At 43.5% G+C, this 24,167-nt stretch overlaps 1 protein-coding gene across 7 annotated transcripts in view; it reads right to left on the bottom strand.

Moving 5' to 3' along the window:
- The window catches only part of MEGF6 (multiple EGF like domains 6), a 147,574-nt gene that overhangs the window by 23,197 nt on the left and 100,210 nt on the right, over nucleotides 1-24,167 (bottom strand). For all 7 annotated transcript variants that reach the window (XM_009671624.2, XM_068915702.1, XM_068915706.1 and 4 more), the window contains 12 exons: nucleotides 17,147-17,272; nucleotides 15,277-15,399; nucleotides 14,723-14,845; nucleotides 12,424-12,561; nucleotides 10,570-10,695; nucleotides 9,432-9,554; nucleotides 7,936-8,103; nucleotides 7,541-7,672; nucleotides 6,583-6,711; nucleotides 4,385-4,513; nucleotides 4,083-4,217; nucleotides 3,580-3,714 (listed from right to left, as the gene is read on the bottom strand). In XM_009671624.2, coding sequence (XP_009669919.2) covers nucleotides 3,580-3,714; nucleotides 4,083-4,217; nucleotides 4,385-4,513; nucleotides 6,583-6,711; nucleotides 7,541-7,672; nucleotides 7,936-8,103; nucleotides 9,432-9,554; nucleotides 10,570-10,695; nucleotides 12,424-12,561; nucleotides 14,723-14,845; nucleotides 15,277-15,399; nucleotides 17,147-17,272 — 1,587 coding nt within the window. The remainder of the gene's footprint in view (nucleotides 1-3,579; nucleotides 3,715-4,082; nucleotides 4,218-4,384; nucleotides 4,514-6,582; nucleotides 6,712-7,540; nucleotides 7,673-7,935; nucleotides 8,104-9,431; nucleotides 9,555-10,569; nucleotides 10,696-12,423; nucleotides 12,562-14,722; nucleotides 14,846-15,276; nucleotides 15,400-17,146; nucleotides 17,273-24,167) is intronic.

Here is a 24,167-nt window from a genome sequence, read left to right as displayed (position 1 = left end):
TATGCTGGGGTGCAGATGCGCATCTATGTCAAAGCACCAGGTGCTCAAGATCCAAAACTGTACCATCCCTCAGTTTTTGCAAGATACTGTGAGAACTTTTCACTTCTGTGGCTGAATGCCTCAGGAATCTGGAAGGTGAGCTTTTAAGCAGCAACATTCACAGCAGGTACACTGATGTGAAGCAATAAAGAAGAGGCATCCTCATCCACAAGAGGAATAAAGACTTTGCCTTCTCTCTGCTCTGAATGGCAAGATGATACTGCTGATGCGAGAAAGCTCAGCTTGCTTTTTGTACCCCGTGACCCAATTTAGCAGCTAGTTAATTACAGCAGAGGGCCTCAGACCCAAAGATCCTTAAATTCTATTTGAGCCTCTCAGGAGAGCCCCATGCTTGCCGTTCTTTTTGTTCAAAAAGCCAATGTTTCATAAGGCTCGGCAGACATAAACACGCCAGCATTCAGAAATAATGAAGGAAAAAGCATACCAGCTTGTAGATATAAAATGACACAGTGGAGATTTTTGTTATTCCTGCTCTTTGCTAATTGATGGCAGATGTTCATCTTCACCCTTTAATAATTTCCAGATCTGAACAACAGCCAAAAGCCTACTATTTCAATACAAATATTTGTGTTATTTCCTGTGACTCTCCCCTAAAGGATTAAGTTCCTTTCTTATTCTTTTCAAAAATATCCCTGCTGAAAGTGCCCAACCCCCCAGAGCAGCTCAGTGGCTCCGGAGGCAGCGAGTGTCCTGCCACGTGGAGGATGGGAGGCCAGCAGTGGCCTCAGGAAAGACCCCTGCTTCCCAGGCTGCCGGGAACTCCGTGAGGAAGCACAAGCTTTGCATAAGCTCTCTGCATCTCTCCTCATCAAGTTAGTTTGACCTTTTAGCACTTGCTTAAATAGTTACGCTCAGGAGGAGGAGAACAGTCCTACCAAAGGGGTGAAATGAATGCACGCAAAACAAGGTGTATGGGAAGGATAAACTGTAGCAACCTATAGCTGTGTTGAGTCTGTGCTGCGGGACAGCGTGCCCTGCCGTGCCCTGCAGTAACGCTAGCTCCGAGCAGAAAAGGAGGGCCGAGGGCGTGCTGAGCAGCCCTGCCTTTCAGCGGAGCCGAGCCGCTCAGATGCAGCCGTGAACTGATGGGCTCCTCTGCTTCCAGCTCTAGCACAGCCTCAGCCCCTCTCCCTCCTGTGCTCCATCGCACGGTGCAGGCAGTGCCGTTGGTCACCCTGAACACGGACAGACCCGTGTGGGCAGAGGCTGGAGGGAGAGGGGAAGAATCAGGATGTCCTTCCACCCTTACCGCAGTATTATGCCTCTAACTTTTGCCTTTTCTCCAGGCAACAGCCCTTCAGACTAGCATCTCTCAGAGACAGAAGTTGGTAAATACCGGAAAATGCTGCTTGCCCAGAGTGGAAAGATGGAAAAAGTGGAATCATTAGTACTATCTTCTGGAAATGTCATTCGCACATCCTGTACTGGGATGGAGAACACAACCAGAAATTGAAATATCAGCTGGTGTTGGAAACTCCTAACTAGTCAGTTCAGACATGCAGTTCACTTACAAGATGGGGTTAGCTCCCAAGTTTGAATTTCTTGAAGAGTCTAAGGCTGGGCATTATCCCAACTTTCATTCAGACTGAAAAAGCTCACAAAAATGATCTCCAACTGTCTAGGGTCTATTACTTCCAGTCAGATGTGTTTTTGACATAGCCACTTATATTTCTGGATGGAATCAGGAAGACTATGAAAGCAAAACTCTGTTACGGGGGAATAATAAAACAGAGCAACCAGAAAACATCAAGCTGACTTAGTGAAAATTATGAGTGAGACAGTGTCTGGGCTAGGATTGTTTCTGACTTCTGCAATTTCTTTTCACAGACTTGTATTACTTAAACTACCAAGTTGATTGGTACGAGGACATTCCTGCCAGGAGAGTGAGCAGATTGCAGGGCATTAAGCACAGTGCTGCAGCTTATCAAGATAAACTGTTCACTGTCAGTTGCTTTACAATGAGATCGAGCATTGATATAAGTGAAACTTGTTTTGTTTTATTGCAACTTTTTGTGGCAATCTGCAGCTTTTGTTCTGACCAAAAGAACAACTCTGCTCTATGTGTTAAGGTGTTACGCAAGATAATCACATGCTAGCAACTTAATTAGGTTAATAGTTGTAACGTCTGGGTTGGGCATGGATGGAATGTCTGGTTAAAAATAAGCGAGTGCAAAAACTCCTGGGATGCTACAGCCAGAACGCAGCTACTGAACGCCACAAGCCTCTGAATGCAGCATGTCTAGTCCATGCCTGCAGAGTACAACGTTTTGCGTTTTCTGTCAGACCCAGCTGAAATGTGACTAAGAAGAAAACAACCTTGTGACAGGGGAGGATGGCTTTTCAACTCTGGATCAGCTCTGAGGCTGGCACACATCATTATTTTCCAACAACTGTGTTCATGTTTTCTAATCATCGCCTCAGTTTTCATGCCAATGATTCACTCAAATAATTTCAATGGAAAAAAAACCAAGCTCTCTAACACCCCAAATATCTCCCAGGAGTTTGCAAAGCTACTCCCTCCGAGTGCAGTACACTGCACACAGAGAGCCATGTAGTTTACTTATCATATTGCTGACTGGCCCTTTAACTGAAGAGCAGAAAACTGGTAAGAGGTTCATACAGAGGCCAAAGTTAAAATCCTAATGTAAATGAAATACAACATTTTCTTTCCACTTGCAGATCAAATAGAACTTTAATATGGAATAGAGAAGAGAATGGAAAAATTTGATACCATTCTGCTGGGAAGTAAAAAGACATCAAAGGGGGAAAAGATAACTAGATATAATCTTCATCTACAAAAGGAAAGATGCCCTAGTGGCAGGATAAAGCGAGACCTTGTTCTCCTTCTCTGGGTAAGAATCATTATGCACAAGAATTTCTGCTTCCCTGCTTTAAAGAAATTGTAGTGTTTTGATACAGACCTGCCAATGGCAGCTCTTGTATCATCTAAAGCCACTCCAACTCTCCACCCATTAGATCAAGTGCAGTGGGCTAGGAGGTCTGAATAGGTATTAATGGTATCTGGGGAGTCCTTTCATGTTGTTTTGCTAAGACGGAGCCTGCATGTGTGAGGCAGAGTGAGCTCTCCCTGACTCCTCAAGAGCGTGCAGGCTGCTTAGATAGGAAAGCTAAGTAACCTAACAAAGTACTGAAGAAAGGGGTTTGAATGCTTTGGACCCGAGGAGAATGACAGGAGAAACCCCTCCAGATTCATTTCTGAAATTCACAAAACCTTCTTGGAAGCAAAGATGAAATAAATGGGAGCCAAGCTTTGGCTAGCTAACACAGGCAGCATGTCATGGCAGAGCACCAGTTACCTGGCTGTGCAGGGGCAGGGAGCCGTTTCAGATGCAGTTCAAATGCGATCAGCTCCCTCAATCCCTGCGCTGGTTTGGAACTCTTCCAACGCAACAGGCGGAAGAGCAGAGCTCAGCAGAATTCAGACGAGACGCTGGAGAGAACGTTACACAGAAGAGACGTACACGTGCCTTGCAGGGACCCTGCTCCTTATGGCCTTACCTTGATCACAGTTCTCCCCGTGGTAACCTCGGGGACACTCTTTCCAGCACTCTCCAGTAACATGGTCACAAGACACTTCTGGACGGCAGGCACATTTCTTCTTGCAGCCATCCCCATAATAGCCAGGGTCACATTCTGTTAACAGTCATGATTAAAAAGAAAGAATATTCAGTATTACTAGACTGGTCCTGGAAGAGCAGGCAGCACAACACGAATGTCAGAGCAATGGCCATGGACCAGCTCCATACTGAGCCAACAACCGGACACAGCAGGCTGGACAGGGTCACCCTCTTCGTCTACACGCACTCACATCCAGCTGGACAGGTTCTGGCATGCTAACTTAACTTGACTGAGTCTGATAACCAGCTTTGTTCCTAAGCTAAATAACAAGAGGGGAGATGGTCTTAGTGGGACGGAAAATAAGCCCAAGATAATTAGTTAGGGGAAAAGAGGTTGTAGGAGGAGAAAGGGTGTTGCTTCATGAATCCTGCTTGACAACTCACTTGTCTCACACCACTTGCCACGGTAACCAGGTCTGCATGTGCATGAACCATCCTTCTTGTCACAGTCCTGAGTGTTGTGCTGCACACAGAGGCATTCTTCAGAGCATCCAGGGCCAAATGCCCACTTTGGGCAAACTAGATGTAGAGGAAAAGAACTGGTAAGAGACCTCAGAGGCCAGATAAAACAGGACAAGGAATAAGGTCACTGCCACCTAGCACTGGTCTTTCCCAGGGGCAGTACTTTCAAAGATCATAATCTGAGAACAAAATATAGAGGGTAAAAACAGCGTGGATAAGCTCACCTAGATGGCAGTACCGTCCATATAAACCAGGATCACACAAACAGGCTCCATAAATCCGATGACACCGACCTCTGTTGGCACAGTTGCATTTTTTCCTGCACTGTTTCCCATAAAATCCTTTAGGGCAGCCTATTAATAAAGACAGAGAGTCTGGGAAGGTGAGTCAATTTAGAACTGTCATTTTATATCCTGGGGAACACAGGAAAAAAAATACAAAAATCAAAGCCATATATCATTAGAAATGAACCTAGGCAAAGGATGCACTGAGTTTTGAAAAGAAAGCTGGATTGATTTTTGACCAAGAATATGCTTGGGTCTCTATACAGTAAGATAATGATTAAAAACGATCAGATTTCATGCATCAAACTGCTTCAACAATCAGCAGTCCTGTCCGTGATCCCCCTGCCCAGTGCACTATAGTGTGTTTTATTTACTTGCTTATCCATTAGCACAAGAGACAGGACACCCAGCTTGCTGGATGTGCTGTGCTCTGAAGCTGCTCAGATTAATGCACTCCAGCATGATGAAAATGCATCTGTGAAGCAACGAGCAAATGCTGTTTGCCAGTAATGATTCACATTTCCATGTCACTTTTCACTTCAGTTGGCCGTCGAGCACATTACACAAAACACACAATACAACTGAAAGGAAGCTGTGCTCAGAGCTTTGGTAGTAGGCAAGATAGGGGGAATAAGGTCAGTGGGGGGGACCACATGGGTAGACAGGACCTCTGTGTAACAAAATGTGCTATATCCTCCAACCATGAGAGGTGTATCCAGAGCACCCATAAGCATTAGTACTTCACTTGAAAGTCAGTTGTGCTAGAAAGGTATCTTGCAGGGCTCCAAGAAGTCTAGATTTTTCATATGTGAGAAAATGATCCATAAAGCCATCCCTATTGATAAATAACATCGTATTTGCACTATTAAAGGAATAAAACTATTCTTTCTCTTTTATGCTGAATATCTTAATATTAGAAGCATATGTCAAACATACTGTGTCAGCAGAATGCCCAGCCATCATCCTTCCAGGCAGCACAAGCCTTTTCCCATTTTCCAACAGGAAATGCCACCCTGGGGCAACACATCAGTTCATCTTTTTTTTTTTACCTTACCTTCCTGTTCTTTCTCTGTACCCCTCAATCACCTCCTTCCTAGAGAAAGAAAAGGTCTGGGTACCTCTTGAATTCATTTATATTCTGCTTCAGTCTCCTCCTTCAGTAATAGATTCCATATGCTCTTAACATTTGTCTGAAGTCGTTTTGCCTGAATTTCTCATTGTACCACTATTTCTGTGTTTTTAGATTATGTTCTCAAGATTTTAACTCTCTGAGAGAGAGAAATAAATACTTACCAACAGCAACAGATACCTTCTTTTGTAGCCCTTTGGGTAACTGCTATTGTTGCAACTGCAGAGTGCTTTCTTTTTCCTTCAGTGGGAAATACCTCCTTAGTTCTTTAAATTTAGTATAGAACGTGTACTTTTGACATTCTTTCTTTGTCCTTCACTAAATGTTCAGTAAAATATAGTTGACTGCCCATGATCAGAGTGCTGTATTACTGAGTAGTTAAGCCAGGACTGCAAAGAACTTCCGGTGCAAAGATAAGGCATATTAACTGGAACACCGTTCCATCTTTTTCTCATTAAAACATGTCTTTTTCATGTAAGACTATGTGACACACCAAGTCAGATGGAACAGTGATGTGTTAGAGTCACTCAGACACGGAGATGAGTCAGTAAAAGAGTTTAAAGATGCTTTTAGCAAGCAGCTACAAACTGACCATGTAGGGCATTCTGTGGAAAACATTTTAAGACTTCGGAGAAGCACAACTAGAGTATCAAACAGTGGTATCAGAGTTGGCTATAATATCCATTTATCAAATTATGGTAAATGCTCCACTAACATGTAACGACAAACAGAAATATGAGCTACCTCCTCAGTCCAAGAAACATCACTCACCATTAGCAGCTAAAGAAGATTGCTACCTTAGTCTGCCCTTTCTTTCCTTTAAAAAACAAACACCCAAGCAAAAAAGAAAACTGCCCGGAAGGCCCAGCCCTCAACACGCTGTGCTTGGCTTCAGGGCCCTTTCTGCATTTTTGCACCCCTGCAACTTCCCTGTGACTTGAAAAGGGCCGAGGTGAGAAAAAGGGGGATCTTACTGCATGAAGCAGGTGACAAAGTACCTCGATCTTACCATCTTCACACTGGTCTCCTGTGATCCCAGGCGGGCAGCGGCAAGCGCCTGTTACCGGATCACATGTGCCTCCGTTCTTACAGTGACAGGCAAAGCTGCAGTTCCTCCCAAATGTGCCTTCTGGGCAGGCTGCGAGGAGAGAAACAGGCAGATGTCAATAGGCTGCTACAGCCCTGCAGAGGGAGACTGGTGTTGCTTTCCAGACTTACAGGCTGTCTGTTGCCGAGTCTCTGCTTCAGTGTACCCCAAAACAGGTACAAGACAAGATTATAGTTTTTGAACATGAGATGAGATTCAGCTTTTTTTGACAGGAAGTGTTTTGCCTTGTTTGGACAAAGGAGCGAAGACACAATGAATTGACGGGGGAAGCCAGATTTTCATAACTTCAAACCCTTACTAAGATTGTACATAGTCACCTAACAGCAGACTTTATTTGGGTCACTAGAAAGGCAAGTGAATTCTTTCTTAAGGACAAGTAGGCTAAAGGGAAAAGCATTCTTCTCCTTAAGGCAGAAGATTAGCTGGGAGAAGGAATTAAAAGGATTATCATTAGTATCTTGAGTATTTTCTGAGTCTCAAAGAATGTAACATATCTAATACATTGTCGATAGGCTTATACACAGTCTGAGTGCTAACCTTAGATTCAATGCCAAAGACATACATTTGCAGGTTTGAACTGTAGACTAAAATGCCTTGAGATCTATTTTGGAAATGAGAAGGGGGAAACTTTACTGGAGATTTTGTCTGGTGACTAACAGCCAGGCTTTGCCAAGATAAACATGGCAAATAAAGGCAACTGGACGGACAAGAAAGGTAAGCGGCGTTAGCGCTGCTTTTGGCCAACTGTAGTTTTGCGTACTCTTCCTTCTCCTCGCTTTTGACTGACTTCTGGAAAGAACAGCTGACAGCCAACAAACCACCCAGCCTTCTCCTCCTGCTTCTCTCCAGGGTAACTCACTCTGGTTACATATGATGCCACTCCAGCCGTCTGGACAATCACAGCCAGTCTGATCCTCGTTGCATGTTCCACCGTTTCTACAGTCCTCACAGCTCAGGCTGCAGTCATGGCCAAATGTGTGCTCCAGGCAGACTGCAACAAGAGAAGCTGAGGATAGGAAGGCTTTCCCAAGGCTGCTTCAGCAGCTTTGAGGGTTTGGGCAGATAAATCCCCCATGCTCAGTCTGCAGCAAAGGTAAATGTATCTGTGTTATAATAGGTTCTGTGTACATAGAAAAGGTACTTGACAGAAGTTGTGGGTATGTTCACCACACGCAAACAAACTCAACATGTGTGATTAATTCTAAAGAATTCAAAGTAAAAGTATGACATCTAGCACTGCCGCAAAATGCCCACCAAATTTTTCTGAAAGTGTGTGCTCTCCTCTTGCTTCCATCTCTTCCTCCTCCTCTTCATAATCCTCATTAAAGAGCTGGGTAAATTCATCTCGCAGGATTGCAACATGAGGGATTGGGCGGATAATGGGGCGCCGACCATCCAGGGCTTCCACAGGGCCATCCAGAGCTAGGGAAGCAGTCATGCAGAGTACAACGTCAAAGGGGAAAAAGTGAAAAGAGATCCCCTAAGAGGTGAATAGCGGACAGTATCTTTGTAATGAGAAAGGAAAACCAGAAATGGTATCTCGATAGGGTTGGCGCATCTGATTTGCAATGGATCACTCCACTGATTTCTCTCTGCATTCCTTGACGTTGCTAAAACAATGATGCATTCCTTCTTTCACTCCAACTTTGGCAACTTGTTTGCTTGCCTTGACTAGAACGTGGCACGGGCCAGCCAGGTGACTTAAAAAGTTTTTGAGAGTTTCTGATCTTAACCTTGACAAATGGATCTGACTTCTCAGGTGACTGAGGTCACCACTCATTCTAATCACCTTATTCCTGCAGTCTTTCTGATCAGTGCCACTTAGCTTCCTTGAGATTTCAGAAGTTACTATTTTTCTAGAAAATGAAATAAGAATGCCCATCTAACAAAGTTCAGCAATCCATTTCAGGTTGATTCTCCTTTTAGAAAGAGTTTTTATCAGCTACAAAGTCCTCAGGTGGTGCAGACTTTGGGGTTGGAAAGACTTAAAAGTCCCCCAATCAAGCTAAGCATAAACACACTTGGGAACCACAAGCAGCTGATGGGGGCAGCCTATAAAAGCCAGCCGGCCAGGAGGGAGTTAGGTGTTCTGCCAAAATGAGAGGGGGGTATGGTGTGCTGCTCTTTTGGATCCAGACTTTAAAAAGCCTTTCTGAGAATGGGAACCCTGACAATACTGCTATGTCTGGGGTCATTAGAAGATGACAACTGGCTGTTGGCTACCCTACTAAAAGTGAGTGAGCTGGAAAATAGTTGGCTACCCTACTAAGTGAGTGAGTTGGAAAATAGTGTGCTTGGTGGTGGGATAAAGAGGGTCCCACTAAAAAACAAAAATTATTTCTTGAAAGGAAAAGCTGTAAAGGCTGGTGGCTGTGGAAAGTGTTCTGTTCTTTGGCTAATTTGGGGCCATCACTGCTCACTGCAGGCTATTTTAATTGTGGCTGTGCCACAGTCTCCTAGGCTGTTTTGAAAAGCTCTGTGACATGTCACTGAAATAGGAATGACCTTGTTAAAGGAAAGGTTTCTACTGGTGGTGTGAGTCATTTCAGCTACCCATGTCAATAAGTGCTGTGAAAAGATGGCAAAGGTTCTGTGCAGGGCTGATTAGTCCAGCATAAGTTAGTTGACTCTGACTCCTCTATTATTTCTCTGGATTCTGTGCAGTGAAGAGTTTAAGTGAAGAATGGGGAAGAGAAAGCATGCAGTAGCCTAATGGTTTACCTGTGCAATAATATAGAATATCCACTTACAAATGCAGGTCCTTCGGTCTTCATCCAGTTTGTATCCAATTTGGCAGCCACACTGGAAAGAGCCTATCTGGTTTTGACATGTGTGTTCGCATCCACCGTTATTTGAAGAACACTCATCCATATCTAGAAAACATACAATGTTTCTGTATAATGGAATGATGTCCTCTGTATGAGGCAGAGGCTCCAGATGTGTGTATAGATCCATAAGCATTTGGGCTCTAGAAGTGGTAAGACTTCCTTCCTCCAAACTGACATGAATTTTGTGTTGAGGGAATAAGCCAGGTGTGAATTCTGTTCTTGCCATGCCTCAGAACAGCTCTGCCTGTGTTGCTGAGGTATTTGCCTAATCTATAGGTTAATGGCATCCTCTATGGGTATGTGAAGCCATTTCACTCTAGAAATTGAGTTGAGACTACACAAGTTACTCGGGGAGGCATAAGTTTCAAGATATGGTGTGCTCAGGATCAGCCCACACCTGCCACTAATGGTGCAGAAGCACGCAGATGAACTTGATGATGAACTTCACCTTTTGTGAAATGTTTCTGGAGAGTTTTGCTAGTGAAAACAAGTTAGGAGGAAGTAAAAGCCCCAAATCTTTCATATTAAGAAAGCTAATCAACAGAGGGCTGATAGGAAAGCTGACATGAGCTGGGAGAAATTGGAAGAAATGCCTGGCTCTCTACAGCCAGGTGGGAAAACTTAATGTCCTCTTTCTTTAGAGCTTGCATTAGCCACTACCTTTCTTGTTGTATTTTATGTAGACATTTATATTTGTCTATACCTCTTCAGTGGTGCAAAAAACTGGCAGAACTGGCCTCTGATATTCAACAGAAAATTAGTTCTGTGAATTGCTAATGGAGACAGACTGGACACCTGGACTAACTTGCTTTGAGACATCATGATTTGGATTCACATGGTGTTCAAAAGTCCTGTTGTTGCTCTTTAGTTTAATTGGGGTAATGTATGGGTTAGAACAGCTGAGCTGTCCTAACACTTCTGAAACTTGGGAGGTTCATAAAATATGGAAGAACAGAATTAGGGACAGACCCAGCCTGAGTTCCTCTCTTGTGGTGCTGCAATCTGAGGATTGCAGTATTCCCATTTTACTTCAGGAGTTCAGCTAGATATTTCTGCTTACCATCACATGCACAGCCATCTGCATTGAGCCTGTATCCAGCATAGCAAGCACATTCATAGCCTCCAGGATAGTTGTAACAATCCTGCTGACAACAGGAGTGAGAACCACTGTCACATTCATTGATATCTAAATAAAAAACAAAAAGGGTACTGGATGTTAATACACAGCTAGCTGTGTAGTGGTGATAGTATTTGTTAAACTTGCTTTGTAACTAGCTCTAAGTTCTTCCTAGTCTGACTTTTTCAAATACCACCTGCAAGAGACTAATCACAGATTTGAGATGTCATGGCTAAATAGGCTTTGCCAACTTAGGGGGCAAAAAGCTTTCAAAAAGGCAATTTCACCTCCCTTACCCAATTAGCACTGAGCTAGTGTTCTTATGTAGGTTCATCAGAGCATTCACTCTGAGCGAGTGCTCTGACTGATGGGCCTACATAATCCTGAGAAAGCAGAGCACCTATAGCTCTAAAATTTGAGCCCTTTATCTTTATGGGACTCAATCTGCTCACCATTAAGCAGACTTGCCACAGTGTATTAGAGGGGCTTGTAAAACAGCTCACTACCACCACCAAACAAACTTCGGCTGAGGAGGCCTCTGGCAGGGAAACACTGATAGCAGCACTATGGGGCTACAGGAAATTTACTAGGTGTTGTAGTAAGCAAAGGCATAATGTTTTTTTGAGTGGACTTAGGTCCTGGTCTCTCTTGCTCTTGTATTGGGATGGCCTGTGGAGACAGTTTCTACTGCTTTCTGAGAACCAGTGAGGAAAGTAAGCTTCAGGTGGTTTTCGCTTTCCTCTTATTTGACGGAGGAAAGAGTCCCACCTTTGCATAAGCAACTGCTGGTGCCTGTGGCAGCCTGCTAAGCAGTACATCTGTTCCTCATAGGTGTCCTGGGGAGATGAGCTCCCTGAAAACTGCAGAAAGAAGGTGGTACTGAGCAAAGAAACAAATTTGAGAATTACTTCCTGAGTCATGTGATCACTGCATGGAAATATGTAAGTACTGCTGTGCATCACTAAACACACTTACCCCTTGAGAGCAACCTCATACTTGCTGGCTCATAGAAGAGGAGTCTTTCAGTATAAATACCTCAGTATGCTGTTTGAGGCATAGAGCCTCTGACTAACCTGCAGGTGCAGGGCACCAGGATTTCTTTCAGTTTGGGGCTGAGGGAGTGAAACATCCACCCAGCTTTGTACAAGTCTGCCCACAGCTCCATTGTGAATGTATGAGTAAACCACAACCCTGACACCAGTGCAGGAAATGTCTGGCTAGTGAGCACTACAGTGAGGTTCTGACTAGGTTAATTGCTGCAACAGACTCAGTACTGCAATATAAAGTGCATACATAACTTTACAGTGTTTACAGAATTGAAGGCGCACTTTACTCTTATCCTCTCCATTCATACACCCATAACCAGATGGGGCTGAATTATACCTTGCTTGCAGGTAGTGATTCATCTACATCACCCATTTACTCAAATTACTCTGCTGCTCCCTTTGAGATAACAGGCAAGATGGCACATCTTAAGCATCATCCCTTCTGGACACAGGTTTCCTGGTATCTGAGATGTGAGTATCTACATTTGCCAACACCTTCCTAGCTCAATTTTTGCAAGAAAAACTGATTCATTCTGCATGCAAAATTACCTGTCCAAGTAGGTTGTGAGCAGAGGTTTGAGGCCTGCTCAAAGTAGTGCAATACCTCATCTTTTACTTTACATCTGTTTCTGGACTGCTTAATCTGTTATATGGTGTGTATATATACATTAGCAGCTAGCATATAAGGATCTTCCTCATAACTTGAACTATATTTGTAAAAACAAGAAATAAAGGTTTTTCCTGTCCTTACCAGTGCATGTCTTCTGGTCCTCTTCAAGCTGGTAGCCAAAGTTACAGGTACAGACTGGGCCAGAGCTGGTGTGATGGCATGTATGGGAACAGCCACCATTATTGTCTTCACAGCTGTTCACAATCTCCATTTCTATCCCTGGAAAATGCACACTGGTTAGGCTCTCATAGGGTTTACTGCCCTGCTGTACCCACTGTGCTTGGCCCAGGCCTGCCTTCCCTTGGTGCTGTGCTCCAGCAGACACCTGCACAGGAGTTCCCAGCTAAGCTCCTTGCATGTGTGTTTCTGCACATGCAGCCCTGCTGAAGAAAGGAATGATCTGCAGTGGGGAAAGGATGAAAATAGCTTTGCAGAGGCCACTGCTGGACTATGAAGTGATGCATAAAAATAAACCAATGGATCCCAGGCAACACCATGTGTAGCCTTTTAGGGATAGACTTGTGGAGTAGGCTCTGGACAATTTGAAATGACCCAGACAGCAAGCAGACAAAATAGCTTCCCTTGCTGACTGTTGATTCCTGACAAGCTGTGGTATGTACTGCCAAGCAAAAGTTGGCTTGATCTTCCCAGGTTCAGAGCTGTTTTGATGCCAGCTAGAATTGGAAGCAGCAGAATATGGGTAGCTACAGAAACATCCAGGATGCCTACAACTAGACAAGTTATTGACATGTCAATGTTAGGTGCAAATGTCAATAGCAGCTGTATATCTTAGACTGGCAAAGGTTATGTAAACTTCAGTCCAGTTAATTAAGCTCCCCTAAACTAAAAGGAATTTGTACCACAGAGCTTTGACTCAGGCCTGAAACTCAAAATCTACTTCTACCTACAAGAACATTAGGGGGTTTCTAGCACATTCAAACCCAAGAAGGGTGAGAGAAGGGGAGCTTGAGGCTCCCAGATGCATCTCTGCAGGTCAAAACCAAAAGCTGTGCCATGATGGAAAGTTATCTTCCAGATTTCACAATATGAATATATTCCCTCTTTCATCTTTCCCCTTTGGTACTAGTGCAAGTTCAGCCAGTGTTTTGTTTAAAAGAAACAAGCTAAAAGGGGTGTGGTGAAAAGGCTACTTTAATGCTAGCACTAAAGCAGAGCTGCTGCCAATGGTTAGGGCAATGAGTCATGATCCTTTCCCTTCTGGAGGAGCTGTGTTGGAACATGACAGAGAGGCTTGTACTTCCACCACTCTTGCTGTCCCAAGTGACTCTCCAGGCTAGCATCTCCTGCCCCTGGCATACCTGGAAAACCAAGACCTGAGAGGCAATAAAACTACTTAGCTTTTCAAAGGCACTTGTGGGTATGTTAGCTGAAGGGTAATCCTCCCCTGCTGGGATAGTCACAGTGCTAGGTGAGGTAGCTAAGAGAATTTACTAGGAATGGACTCTGCTCCCTCATCTAATATCCTGTAAGCCTAGCTGGCTTTCTTGCATCTCCACCCAAACTGAAGGGAAATGTGCACTTGCACATGACAGTGATAAGCTGTGGGATTTCTCACAGAACTTGCAGTGTGAAATAAACCCTGCTGCTAGGAAGAAAGGTGTGTGCAATGCTTGGGCTCTTAAAGAGCATGTTCTCAGTCCAGTCCTTCACATTACTTGTTTTGATGCTTTTAAGGCCAGGTTGTGGTCTGTGATGCCTTCCTCTGCTCTTTTTCCAAAAAGCACCATTGCCCTGGCATACTCTGAGGGAGAGCTGCAGGGCTGGAAGAACACTGTTTACACTACCACTAATTATTAACATTGGGAATGCCAAGGTGGCTCTCTTCTCTGCAATGGCTGACAGTGGTAAGTGCTGATAGCTTCACTTTGGACCATCCCTGCTGATGTATATTAGCTGAACAAAGACATTGTGTGGAGGATCTGGCTAATAAGCCAGATATAAGACTGTTTATCTCCTTTCCTGATGGGAATAGATGCGATTGCCCCATTAGCTCAATTCCTTCAGTCACAGATCTGCAGGTGACTGAATTCATCCAAAGTCGTCCCCAAGAGCAGAACTTGGCCTACTGCTTTCAGATAGTTCCAAATAACTTACTATAAGCACTGAAAGTAGCTTCACGGTAACTTTCAAGATCAGACAAAAGTTTTTATCCCTGGCAGGAGAATAAACAGCCCCAAACATGCTTGTGAAATTACCCACAAAGACTGTATAATGCTAATGCAACAATTCACAGGAGATAGTGCCTAAACACTTGCCAGCTGCAGGGGTCACCTGACTGTCTACTTTCCTTTCTTTAACACACAGAAGCAAAACCACCTCCCTTTCGAGCCTGAGCATGAGGTCTGCTAACAGTACTCACGATAGCATTGTTTGCCATCTGCCCCCAGCTCATAGCCTGGGTTGCAGGTACACTTAAAGGAGCCTCGAGTGTTGAGACACTGATGTGCGCACATGGCTAGTCCAGTCAGGCATTCATTCACATCTAAAACAAAAATAGAGAATTAATAAGAAAACAAGCAGGTTGTGTCACAAATTCTTTCAAAGCAGCAATTGTTACTATATACCTTCAAGTTTTTCACCAATTTCTTGCACCCTAACTTCATTGGTGCCAGGACCGTACTTGGTCACCAACAAAGAAACACAGTTAGGAGTTCAGAATTATCAAAAAGCTTCCTGGAAAATCTGATCACATGAAACTAAGTTTTGTTCCAGATAACTCCAGCAGGGCTCTTGGACAGATTTCAATGAATCACCTGAAGGTTTTCATCTTACCCTTCTGGTAAGACTTAGGCATCACTCCATTAAATTCATAAATTCTTACATTTACTAACATTGAGCGCTACTTTACAGGAGAAGTAGCTGCTTTTCCCCATGGATGCTTTGTTGCAAGCAAGGGGGGGTAAGGGAACTCACCTTCACAGGCCTTATTATCCGCTGCCAGTCTGTACCCCGGTTGGCATTCACAATGTGCTGTTCCATGATGGTTGTGGCATTGGTGCATACAGCCTCCGTTTCTATCAGCACAGGGGTTCCTCACTAGAGATTGAAGTGAAAGAGGCAGCCTTATTTCACGCTATTCCTGTCTCTTCTTGGCCTTATACTTAGGGAGAACAAACATCAAGCAGTTACGGAAAGTTTAAAAAAAGCAATCCGTTCTCCAGTACGACATAACTCTGCTACAGTTCTCTGTACAGAGAAGCTTAGATGTTAGTCTCGGATGTCAGTCTTAGTGAATCTTGAGCTTTTAAGAAGAACTTCATGCTGCTGGTTGCAGGGGAGGAGAATCCCTCAAAGTTTAGATATGGGCTGCCACTTCCTCAGATTCCTACACCATATAACATAATCCTCCAGCAAACTGAGGGCTGGAAAAGATTGAATGTGGCAGTATGCTACAGAAGAGGGTAAAACTATTATTGATACCATGGGGCTGTGCAAAGGCTGTGAATTTACTAGGTGAAAATGCACAAATGATCCTAAAAAAACAATTAAGGGAATTTATTTCTTTTAAATTGCAAACAGCAGCACAGATTATACATATTCCCTGCTCAGAGACCTCCTGGCCAAGAACCTTTTCTGTGAGCACCTTAAGTGCCAACTACTAGACCACTTTGTAACCGAAGTGACCCAAAGGTACTTCTGCAGATGGTCTCCCTTGGCAGCCATTGACTAGGTCACAGGCATACTATATGGTGTGTTAGGAAGAGAAAAAAACACTTTTTCTAGCTGAAAGCACAGGAAGATATTCATATATATTTAAGGTGTAATTAAGTCAGGACATCAATGATGGCATGCACAGGTGCAGCTCTAATTCATTTGAATATTCAGATCTCTGGTATAACGCCCCATGCAGGCAGAAGGACGTACGTGGTGTGAGATCCTGGAAAAGTAAGGGCATAGGCTGAGTTGAGTAAAACCTTTCCAATAGAAGGCTGGTATGGGCGTGTCCCTCTGCAGAGATTATGGAGCAAGTACCAGGCAAATTCATTTCAGCTGCTTCTATCAAGAGGTCTGCCAATTTCTGACCTGTTCCAGGATGTAGACAGATGCTACAAAAATCACACTGCTGAATTTTTAATATCCCAGATGTTCCTTTTCCCTTAGTAAGTTCACAGCAAAAGAATTCCCTCCTCTCCCCTCTTGGATGCCAACTGCTATGAATGAGAAGATTAAACTTCAGCTCCTTCAGCCTCTCTCCCTTCTGCAGCAGGGAGCAGGTCAGCCAGAAAGCTGTCTGCAAGCAGAGGGAGAAGATCCTGTTCCACTGAGACATGCTGCTGCTCTGTTACTTTCTCAGAAGCATGTGCCCTGATAAAATTTCATTTTTGTTGGCTGGGCTCCCTCTGCTCTTCCTTGGCCTTCAAAGTAATCTGCAGAATATGGCCATGACATTATAACATGCAGAACCGGCACCAGTTTTAACTAGAGAGAAACACCCCAGTCTGGCTTGACATCTGAGCGTGCAAGCACAGAGCACCCACAGTTTTTGGTCTCAACACTATTATTAACCACTTAATTATTCTTCTCCTTTTCAGAGGAGATAGGACCCAGGTTCTGAAACTGGCATAGGCCATGATTACCTCTGAAATACTCCAGTTATTGGAGTGTAGCAAGAAAAAAATTAGGGGCTTTATCCCACTTTATTAACACCAGCCAGTGCAGCTCATGCACTATTTCACACAGAGATACTGCAAGTGGACTGCTCCCTCTTGCTTGCCCCTGCTGGAAAAAAAGGCCAGAACAATGCTCCAAATTCCCGGTGTCCTGTAAGTGCTCAAGAACTCACAGACGCAGCGTTTGCCATCCTCCTTCAGCTGGTAGTTGTGTCGGCACTGGCACTGATGTTGTGTCAGAGTCACCTGCACGCAGTCATGTTCGCAGCCCCCGTTGTTCACAGAACAAGTGTTCACAGCTAGAAGACAAAGACAAAACATTCATCAGAGAAATACTGTGTCAATTGAATGAGTATTTTCAGAGGACTAGGGCAAATCACGTGTATTTATATGCACTCACAAAGAGATAGCTACTAACAGGAATTTTAACTGGGGCATATTCAACCTGTACTAAAAAGAGAAGTTCATGGTAAATCTTTAAACTATGATGAATGAAAGTGAGCTGTTATTGCAAAAATCACTTCTGCATGCAGTGTACAAGAGAGGCTGCCTTGCACTGTGCTAGAAAGATACCTTGGGCAGCCCCCTGCCCCAAATGGGGCTCCTGCTCTTTGAAAACGAGATCTGTTCAGCAGTGTCAGGTAGCAGCTTGAATTCCTCTTTGCTACTATAAGAGTTCCCATATAGCTTCCAGCAGCTCTCCTGGGAGGATATGCCAGGATGTCGCTGGCTTGGGTTATGTAATCCAAAGTTAAATTTGGAAACACCCTGGGAGGGAAGCTAACAAAGGCACGTTTTTGTAACAATTGTTAATCTTCCCCTAACAGGTGCCAATGTCAGAGGGCAGAGTTTTGCTTGTTTACTCGCTACTTGGGTTTTTTGCTGAGATTCTTGTAATTTTGCTCAAAGATAAGTCATCGCAGATGCAATAGCACAGCCAGTTCAGCCTAATAATTAGTGCTCAGAGAGAACGGCACTCGGGTGTATTCAGACTTCCTTGTAATGGAAAAATGGCTTCAAGCCATGCCAAAACACCCTCATTATGCATGGCTAGGCCAAGCGGGTACCATCAGTTCTTTCTGGACCACTGAAGGATACATGTTTTAAGATGCATCCTGCCTGTCCACCCTTAGATCTGGTACGACAACTTCTAATTCAGAGCTTTGCGTGAAGGATTTCTACACAAAAATTAACAGATACATGTAGTCATTCACATTGTAAGTAACTGATGCTATAACTCGCAGAGTCATCTAGCTGTTTTCTTGTTAGCTGAGCCAGTGTTCACAGAGAGCGATGCTGGCAGCAAACATGATTTTGGAGTAAGCACAGGCAGGACTGAGACTTGAGATTCCTGAGTTATGTTCCTGGCCGTGCCACAGCATTTCTGTGTGGCCTTGCGCAAGACACTTAGGCTCTTCCTGCCCAAACATTTGTAAACGAGCAGAAACAAAAGGTTTTTGCCTGGGCTACAAATGAAAACAGATCTATGACCAAGGATGTGGACTACCTCCTCTTTAAAAGCTGGGTTTTTTTTTTTTAAAAGTATGATTAACTATCCTTAAAAAGTAGTCTTTTTCTTCTGTTCCTATAATCTGGGATTTCTCTGCAGAGCAAGCAACAAAGGTGTGATGGTTAGCTGGAGATGCGTGCACCTTGCAACTCACAAGTGGGCAGAGCTTGCCACCTTATTTTATATTAGGTGGCAGCTACCTAGGAGGACTAACTTTTTGTTATATCCAGGAGAAACTTGAGCCAGAAAACAAAAGAGGGAAGAACTTTCTGGCCAGGGAGTCACAAACTCTAACAGATAAGCTATCTTAGGGCAAATACACGTTTCCAAGTTGTTGCAAGTCTCCTTTTGGACTATAATGTCCCTCCTGCAGTAGCCTACCTACTTCCCTTAATTGGTGAGCATCTCAAATAGAGACTGCTCCAAAGAGGAGCGTCCCTTACAAGAATTGAGCAACAGGGCTTTAAAGGCCATGCTCTCTCTTGGAAGACACGAATGTGCATGAAACAATACACTGCACATCAAAGCTGTGGGGGTGCAACACAACCAAAACCCCGCCACAGTCCGGAATGGGAACACAGATGTGGTTTCCATAAACACAGCGGGATGACAAGTTTTGGCCTCGAATACTTCCAACCTATTCTTCAGACTTCAGATGACACTAATGTGCTGACTATGAGGAATCTTATAAGGAAGCTAAAAATATCTCTAATGAAAAACATACATCTACAAACTAACACTTCTCAGGTAATCACAGTTCTCTCAACAATCTCATGAGTTTTGCTCATCAGACGAGCCTGGAAAGCATATGCTAATAAAAGTCTCCTGTTTTAATGAGGCCTCCAAATCCTGGTAAAGTTTTGTTCTATGAAACACATGTGTCCTGCAGTGCAGATGAGCCTGCAGGGCTCGTTTGTGCTGACTGGCTTAGCCTACAAACATGCCTGCAGTCGGTCAGTGGGCAGTACCGCTTTGGACCCTTTGCTCTTAAGCAGGTCAGTAGTTTTACAGCTTTTATGACTGAGGCCAGTGGGAAGGAGTAAGGCACCTCAAAGGGAAAGCAGGACAAACTTATATGAAACTCAGACAGCAGAGCTGTAAGAGGGTCATTGCAATGTCCTTGTTGGACGGAAGGTGCCAAGTGCCCTTACGCGTCCCTCTGACGGGAAGCTGTGCTGCGGGGCGGCCCAGTGCACCCTGGCCCTGGTAAACAGAGCTTTTATTTGCCAGCTACTTCCAGGTGAAAGGACTAGCTCCTTTGGAAAAAGGTTACGAACAGATGGAACAAGGGCCAAAGAAGTACCTCCAGAAAAAAGACAAACAGCTGATAGATTAAATGAAATGTCAATCTCCGGCTTTTATTACTTTTTGGTCAAGTGCATTCCAGCTTTTAATCTGTGCTATCAAAAATCGCCTCTGAGCTTGGATTTTTCAAGCTTGCTCTGTGCCTTCCATTTACCTTCTTAACTGTTTCACCTGCACCTTTGAGCCAACTACATAATTTAAAGAGTGTTTTCTATGGATAAAGTACTGAAAGTAATTCGATTAAGCCTCTCTTACTCATATATTAGTGAAAACGAAATATTCCTCACCGCAGTTATTTGGCACAGTGTACAGAAGAAAAGGCACAACAACACACACTTTTTTTTGCTGCAAGCAATTCCCTGGGGGGGGTGGGGGGGGGGGGGAAATCTGCATTGATTCAGAGCTCAGGAGTTCTCGGATTTAGAACATTTAAACTAAGTTCCCTTTTTATAGCTCTAATTAACCAAATAGCCTTTTGGGGAATGGAAGTGACTTAATTGGGTCAAAGCATTGCCATACACAGCATACAGCTGGGGCAAGAGCTATCAGTTTATGTTAGTTTTGCTGACGTTATTTCCATTAATCCATTTGGAAGGAAACAACAGAAGTTCTTGACATTACTGAAAAGCTGTAAATCAGAGTTGCATTACTTGAGCTTTAGCACAGACGGGTGGTCTTTTAAAATATCTTGATATATTAAAGCATTTAATATTATATATTCAAAAAAGTAATGAATGTGGTTGTACATCTTGGGAGTTTTTATTTATTATTTTAAAACAACAGTAAAAAATGTTGAAGCCTGCCAAAACATTCCTTCATAGGGGAAAAATACCGGGCCAATGTTTAATAAACCAATGCATCTTAGATCTTAAAAAAAAAAAAAACACCCAAACCCTTCCAGTATGCAGTTATTCACATAAATCTGCAGTTTAAATAACTGTCCTCCTCATATACCTCTAAAAGATAAGTTTCTAACGTAGAAAAATCTGAAGTCCAAGTTCTTCTCAGTACAATTTAGGCACACAGAGGAAGCAGAAAGAAATCCTTTCAGGTTGAATACAGCAGGCTGTCCAAAAGCCCATGGAAAAGGATTATTTCTATAGTTAACGAGATCCACATTTATCTCTGGGCTCCATTTAGTCGCACCTTGAGGCATGCCCACAGGCCACCACATGGTAGCTGTGTAATTATGGCGTTTTTTGCAATGGCAAAACCTTCTCCCTAAAAGATGGATGAAACTACACTATAGAGTTTAAGTAAGTATACGGTAGTGTTCAAGTACTCTGACAGATGGCATCACTTGGCCATCACAAGCAACTTGTGTTAGATATGAACAATTGCTAAAAGGCCATGCATTTCTGTTCAAGCAAGTGCTCCTTGTCTGATGTCTTTAAGCGCAACCAAGAACCAGAAGGTTTACTGTAGATCTTAACTAAAGCAGTCTGTGGACCACTAAGAGAAGGTAAAAGGTGCAGCAGTGAGAAGGTAAGGGTCTTGCAGAGCATTTTTGTTTCCTCTTGCGTTTTAATCTCCTCAAAATATAGCATTTTGGGGGGCAAATTTTCTTTTAAAGACTAATAACCCCATGTGAGCCTCATAATCCTGCAACTGCACGTGATGACTGAGGCCCTCGCGTTCTGTTTGTCTCTACCACAGCAGGAATGTTCCACACCACTAGCACTAATAGGAACCAGAAGTCCTTCTCTGCCGAGAGACTTATATACAGCAAAAAAAGTAGCTGGCATCACCGGCTACACAGTACTTGTATGCTTAGGGCACATACATGAGGAAAAGAGCAAAGCAGTAACACCCCACAGCATTTAGTGCAGAACCACCCACTATGCATCGAGTAGCAAGGGTGCTCACGAAGCACTGAAGTTTTACTAAGATATGGTTTAATTCACTTTAAGAATTAGGAATATTGAGACAAAACCAACAAAACTTATGCTAAAATTGCTTTGGGTGTCTTTCGTCCAAGCAAGGGCCTTCTAATTCTGGGTCTCCTTAGTTGGCTTCTCTCTGAGTAACAGCTAGTAGACCTCACTGCTGGCCTTGTTTTAATTACTGCTCCTTTTCTTTTTTTTTTTCTGTTTACAGAACCTCTCTAAAAATATTTCCATTCCCAGATGCTTTTCCTAGCTTAACTTTTCTGTGACAACATTGCCAAATCCAGCGTCATCCTGTACATCACATGGATTTTAGTAATTAAAGTTCAGACAGATTTTCCACAGATGATATTTCATCGTCTGCAAGACAGACATTACTTCTAGCCCCTCTGTGTCTAAAGGGAGCGCAGTGCTGCTGAAAGACACTAGATCCTAGAATCTGATCTTCTTGGGCCCATGAAACAGATAAAAAGACTGGACAATGTTACTGCTGTTTCCACACGGGAAGCGGGTCAGCAAAGTAGCAGTCTAACACAAGAGCAGATTTAACAGTTGAGCAGACAGAGCTATGCGCCCAGCCCAGCGCTGACCGTCAAAAACTCGTAACAGCGGAACTCGGCCCACTACAGTTACACTGCAGTGCTCCCGGGAAACATCAGGAGCTGTGAGAAGTGCACCCTTCCCAGTCCAGAGGCACTCATCTCTGTTAGCACCTTAAGATTGTCCCCCTACACATCTTCCTAGACTTCCCCAAAACTCCCCTGAAGAAGCTGGTTCAGCAGAAGCTGAAGGTGTACATATGCTTCGCTGCTTTGTGAACTTGGAGCTTAACGCGCGCGCCACACTGAGGACTATACTTGACTCAGTTTGACTCAGACTCCTCCACTCTAATGTCTCCTCTTTCCTGTCCGTATCATCTTTCTTTCAGATCCAAGTAACCAGCCATCAGAAGCAGTGAGCTAATTCTTTAAAAATACATGTAATCAGATATAACCAGAATTCAGCACAAAATTCACTTTTCGCAGCTTCATACAAAACCATTGGCTCTACAACATGTCTGTGAGTAGCATGCCACTGGACAAAGACGTGGTCAAATTTTCTAAAATGTGTATGTTGTCTGTATAACAAACACAGGCAAATGAAAAATAAATCTTTAAGACATACAGATATGCAATTACCCTTCTGAGCATGTAGTTTAACCATGCACAAACCTTTATGGCACAGTCCTTCTGTTCACTACATAAATCACTGGTATATTTGCCATTTCTTCATTTGAAACACTTAATATAAATAGGGATACACCATGTAATCTCAAACTGATTTATTCTAACCTCAGACAATTTCCAGAAACATGTTGTGTGTTAATTCAGACCATCTCTCTACTCTGCAGGCCAACAAAAGCAAATGGCTCAGATTAAATTCTTTGCTTTGGAGTGGAGTCCATCCCATTCCCCCCCCCCCCCCCGCCCTCGAAACAGTGGAGAAGGACCTGAAGATGTCAGCCTCCTGCCCATATGTTTTTGATAAAGAGAGAGGTAATTTCAGGACATCCAATTACTCTTTTTTTGTTTCATTTCACTTCCAATAGAAATGTCTGTGTTCTTTTTTTCCTTCCCTTCTGTATTAAAGACTTGTTATATTTGAATTGCAAAAGCAGATACTTACACAAGAATGTCACACAGCTGAGCTGCTGATTACCTAAAGCATCAACAATGGTCAAGATTCTCCACGAAGATACAGAACAGGATATATGAAGGTGGCTTTAGACCATTTCTGTACCTCTCAAAGTGGTTCCAGGTACAAGTTAACCCTAGAGACCTGCCTCAGCCTCTTTGGACGCTTAGCAGCATCTCTGGGTTGTGGCCAGTGGCATGTTCCTGACAGCCCTGCCTTTATCCCAACATTAAGGTTTGCCTGTAAGTTTGCCCTTGGCTGGAAGCTTTTACTTCTGTCCTTGCGCCACAGGAATCTCTGTGAGACTGCTGGAGCCTTCATTCCCCTGCACAGGATGGAAAGGGAGCTGAGAGCCAAATGTGATTGTAGCAAAGGAAGTTATCTTGAGGTGTGAGCACAAGGTGAGAGTAGAAGTCTGCTGTCCTTGACAGCCATGGATTCTCCAGGCACTGTCAAAGAAGATTTAAGAGCCCCCTGTTAGCCTGTACATAGAGGCAAACGGAGGTTATGCTGTAAAGAGTATCTGTTTGAAAAGCTGTACTAACACCCTGGAAGAAAAATGCTTTAAATACCAAAATATTTCTGCCACCCCCTACCAAATTTAAGTGCTGATATAAGACAGCTATTTATATTGAGCTGCAATACACTTCATAATAAATTGCTTTGAAAGGTGCCTAAATAACTTTTGAGAACTTTTGCTCATTTGTCTGTGAATTGTACCTTGCTCTGTCATCTGCAACACTAAGTACAAAGGTGCGAATAACTACAAGGGAGCAGAGCCATCGAAAGAAAGTAGCAAAACATTTTATCTGTTTACCA

The sequence above is a fragment of the Struthio camelus genome, chromosome 21, assembly GCF_040807025.1.
Source record: "Struthio camelus isolate bStrCam1 chromosome 21, bStrCam1.hap1, whole genome shotgun sequence".
NCBI classification, from domain to species: Eukaryota; Metazoa; Chordata; class Aves; order Struthioniformes; family Struthionidae; genus Struthio; species Struthio camelus.
This window is presented reverse-complemented; position numbering and strand designations above follow the sequence as displayed.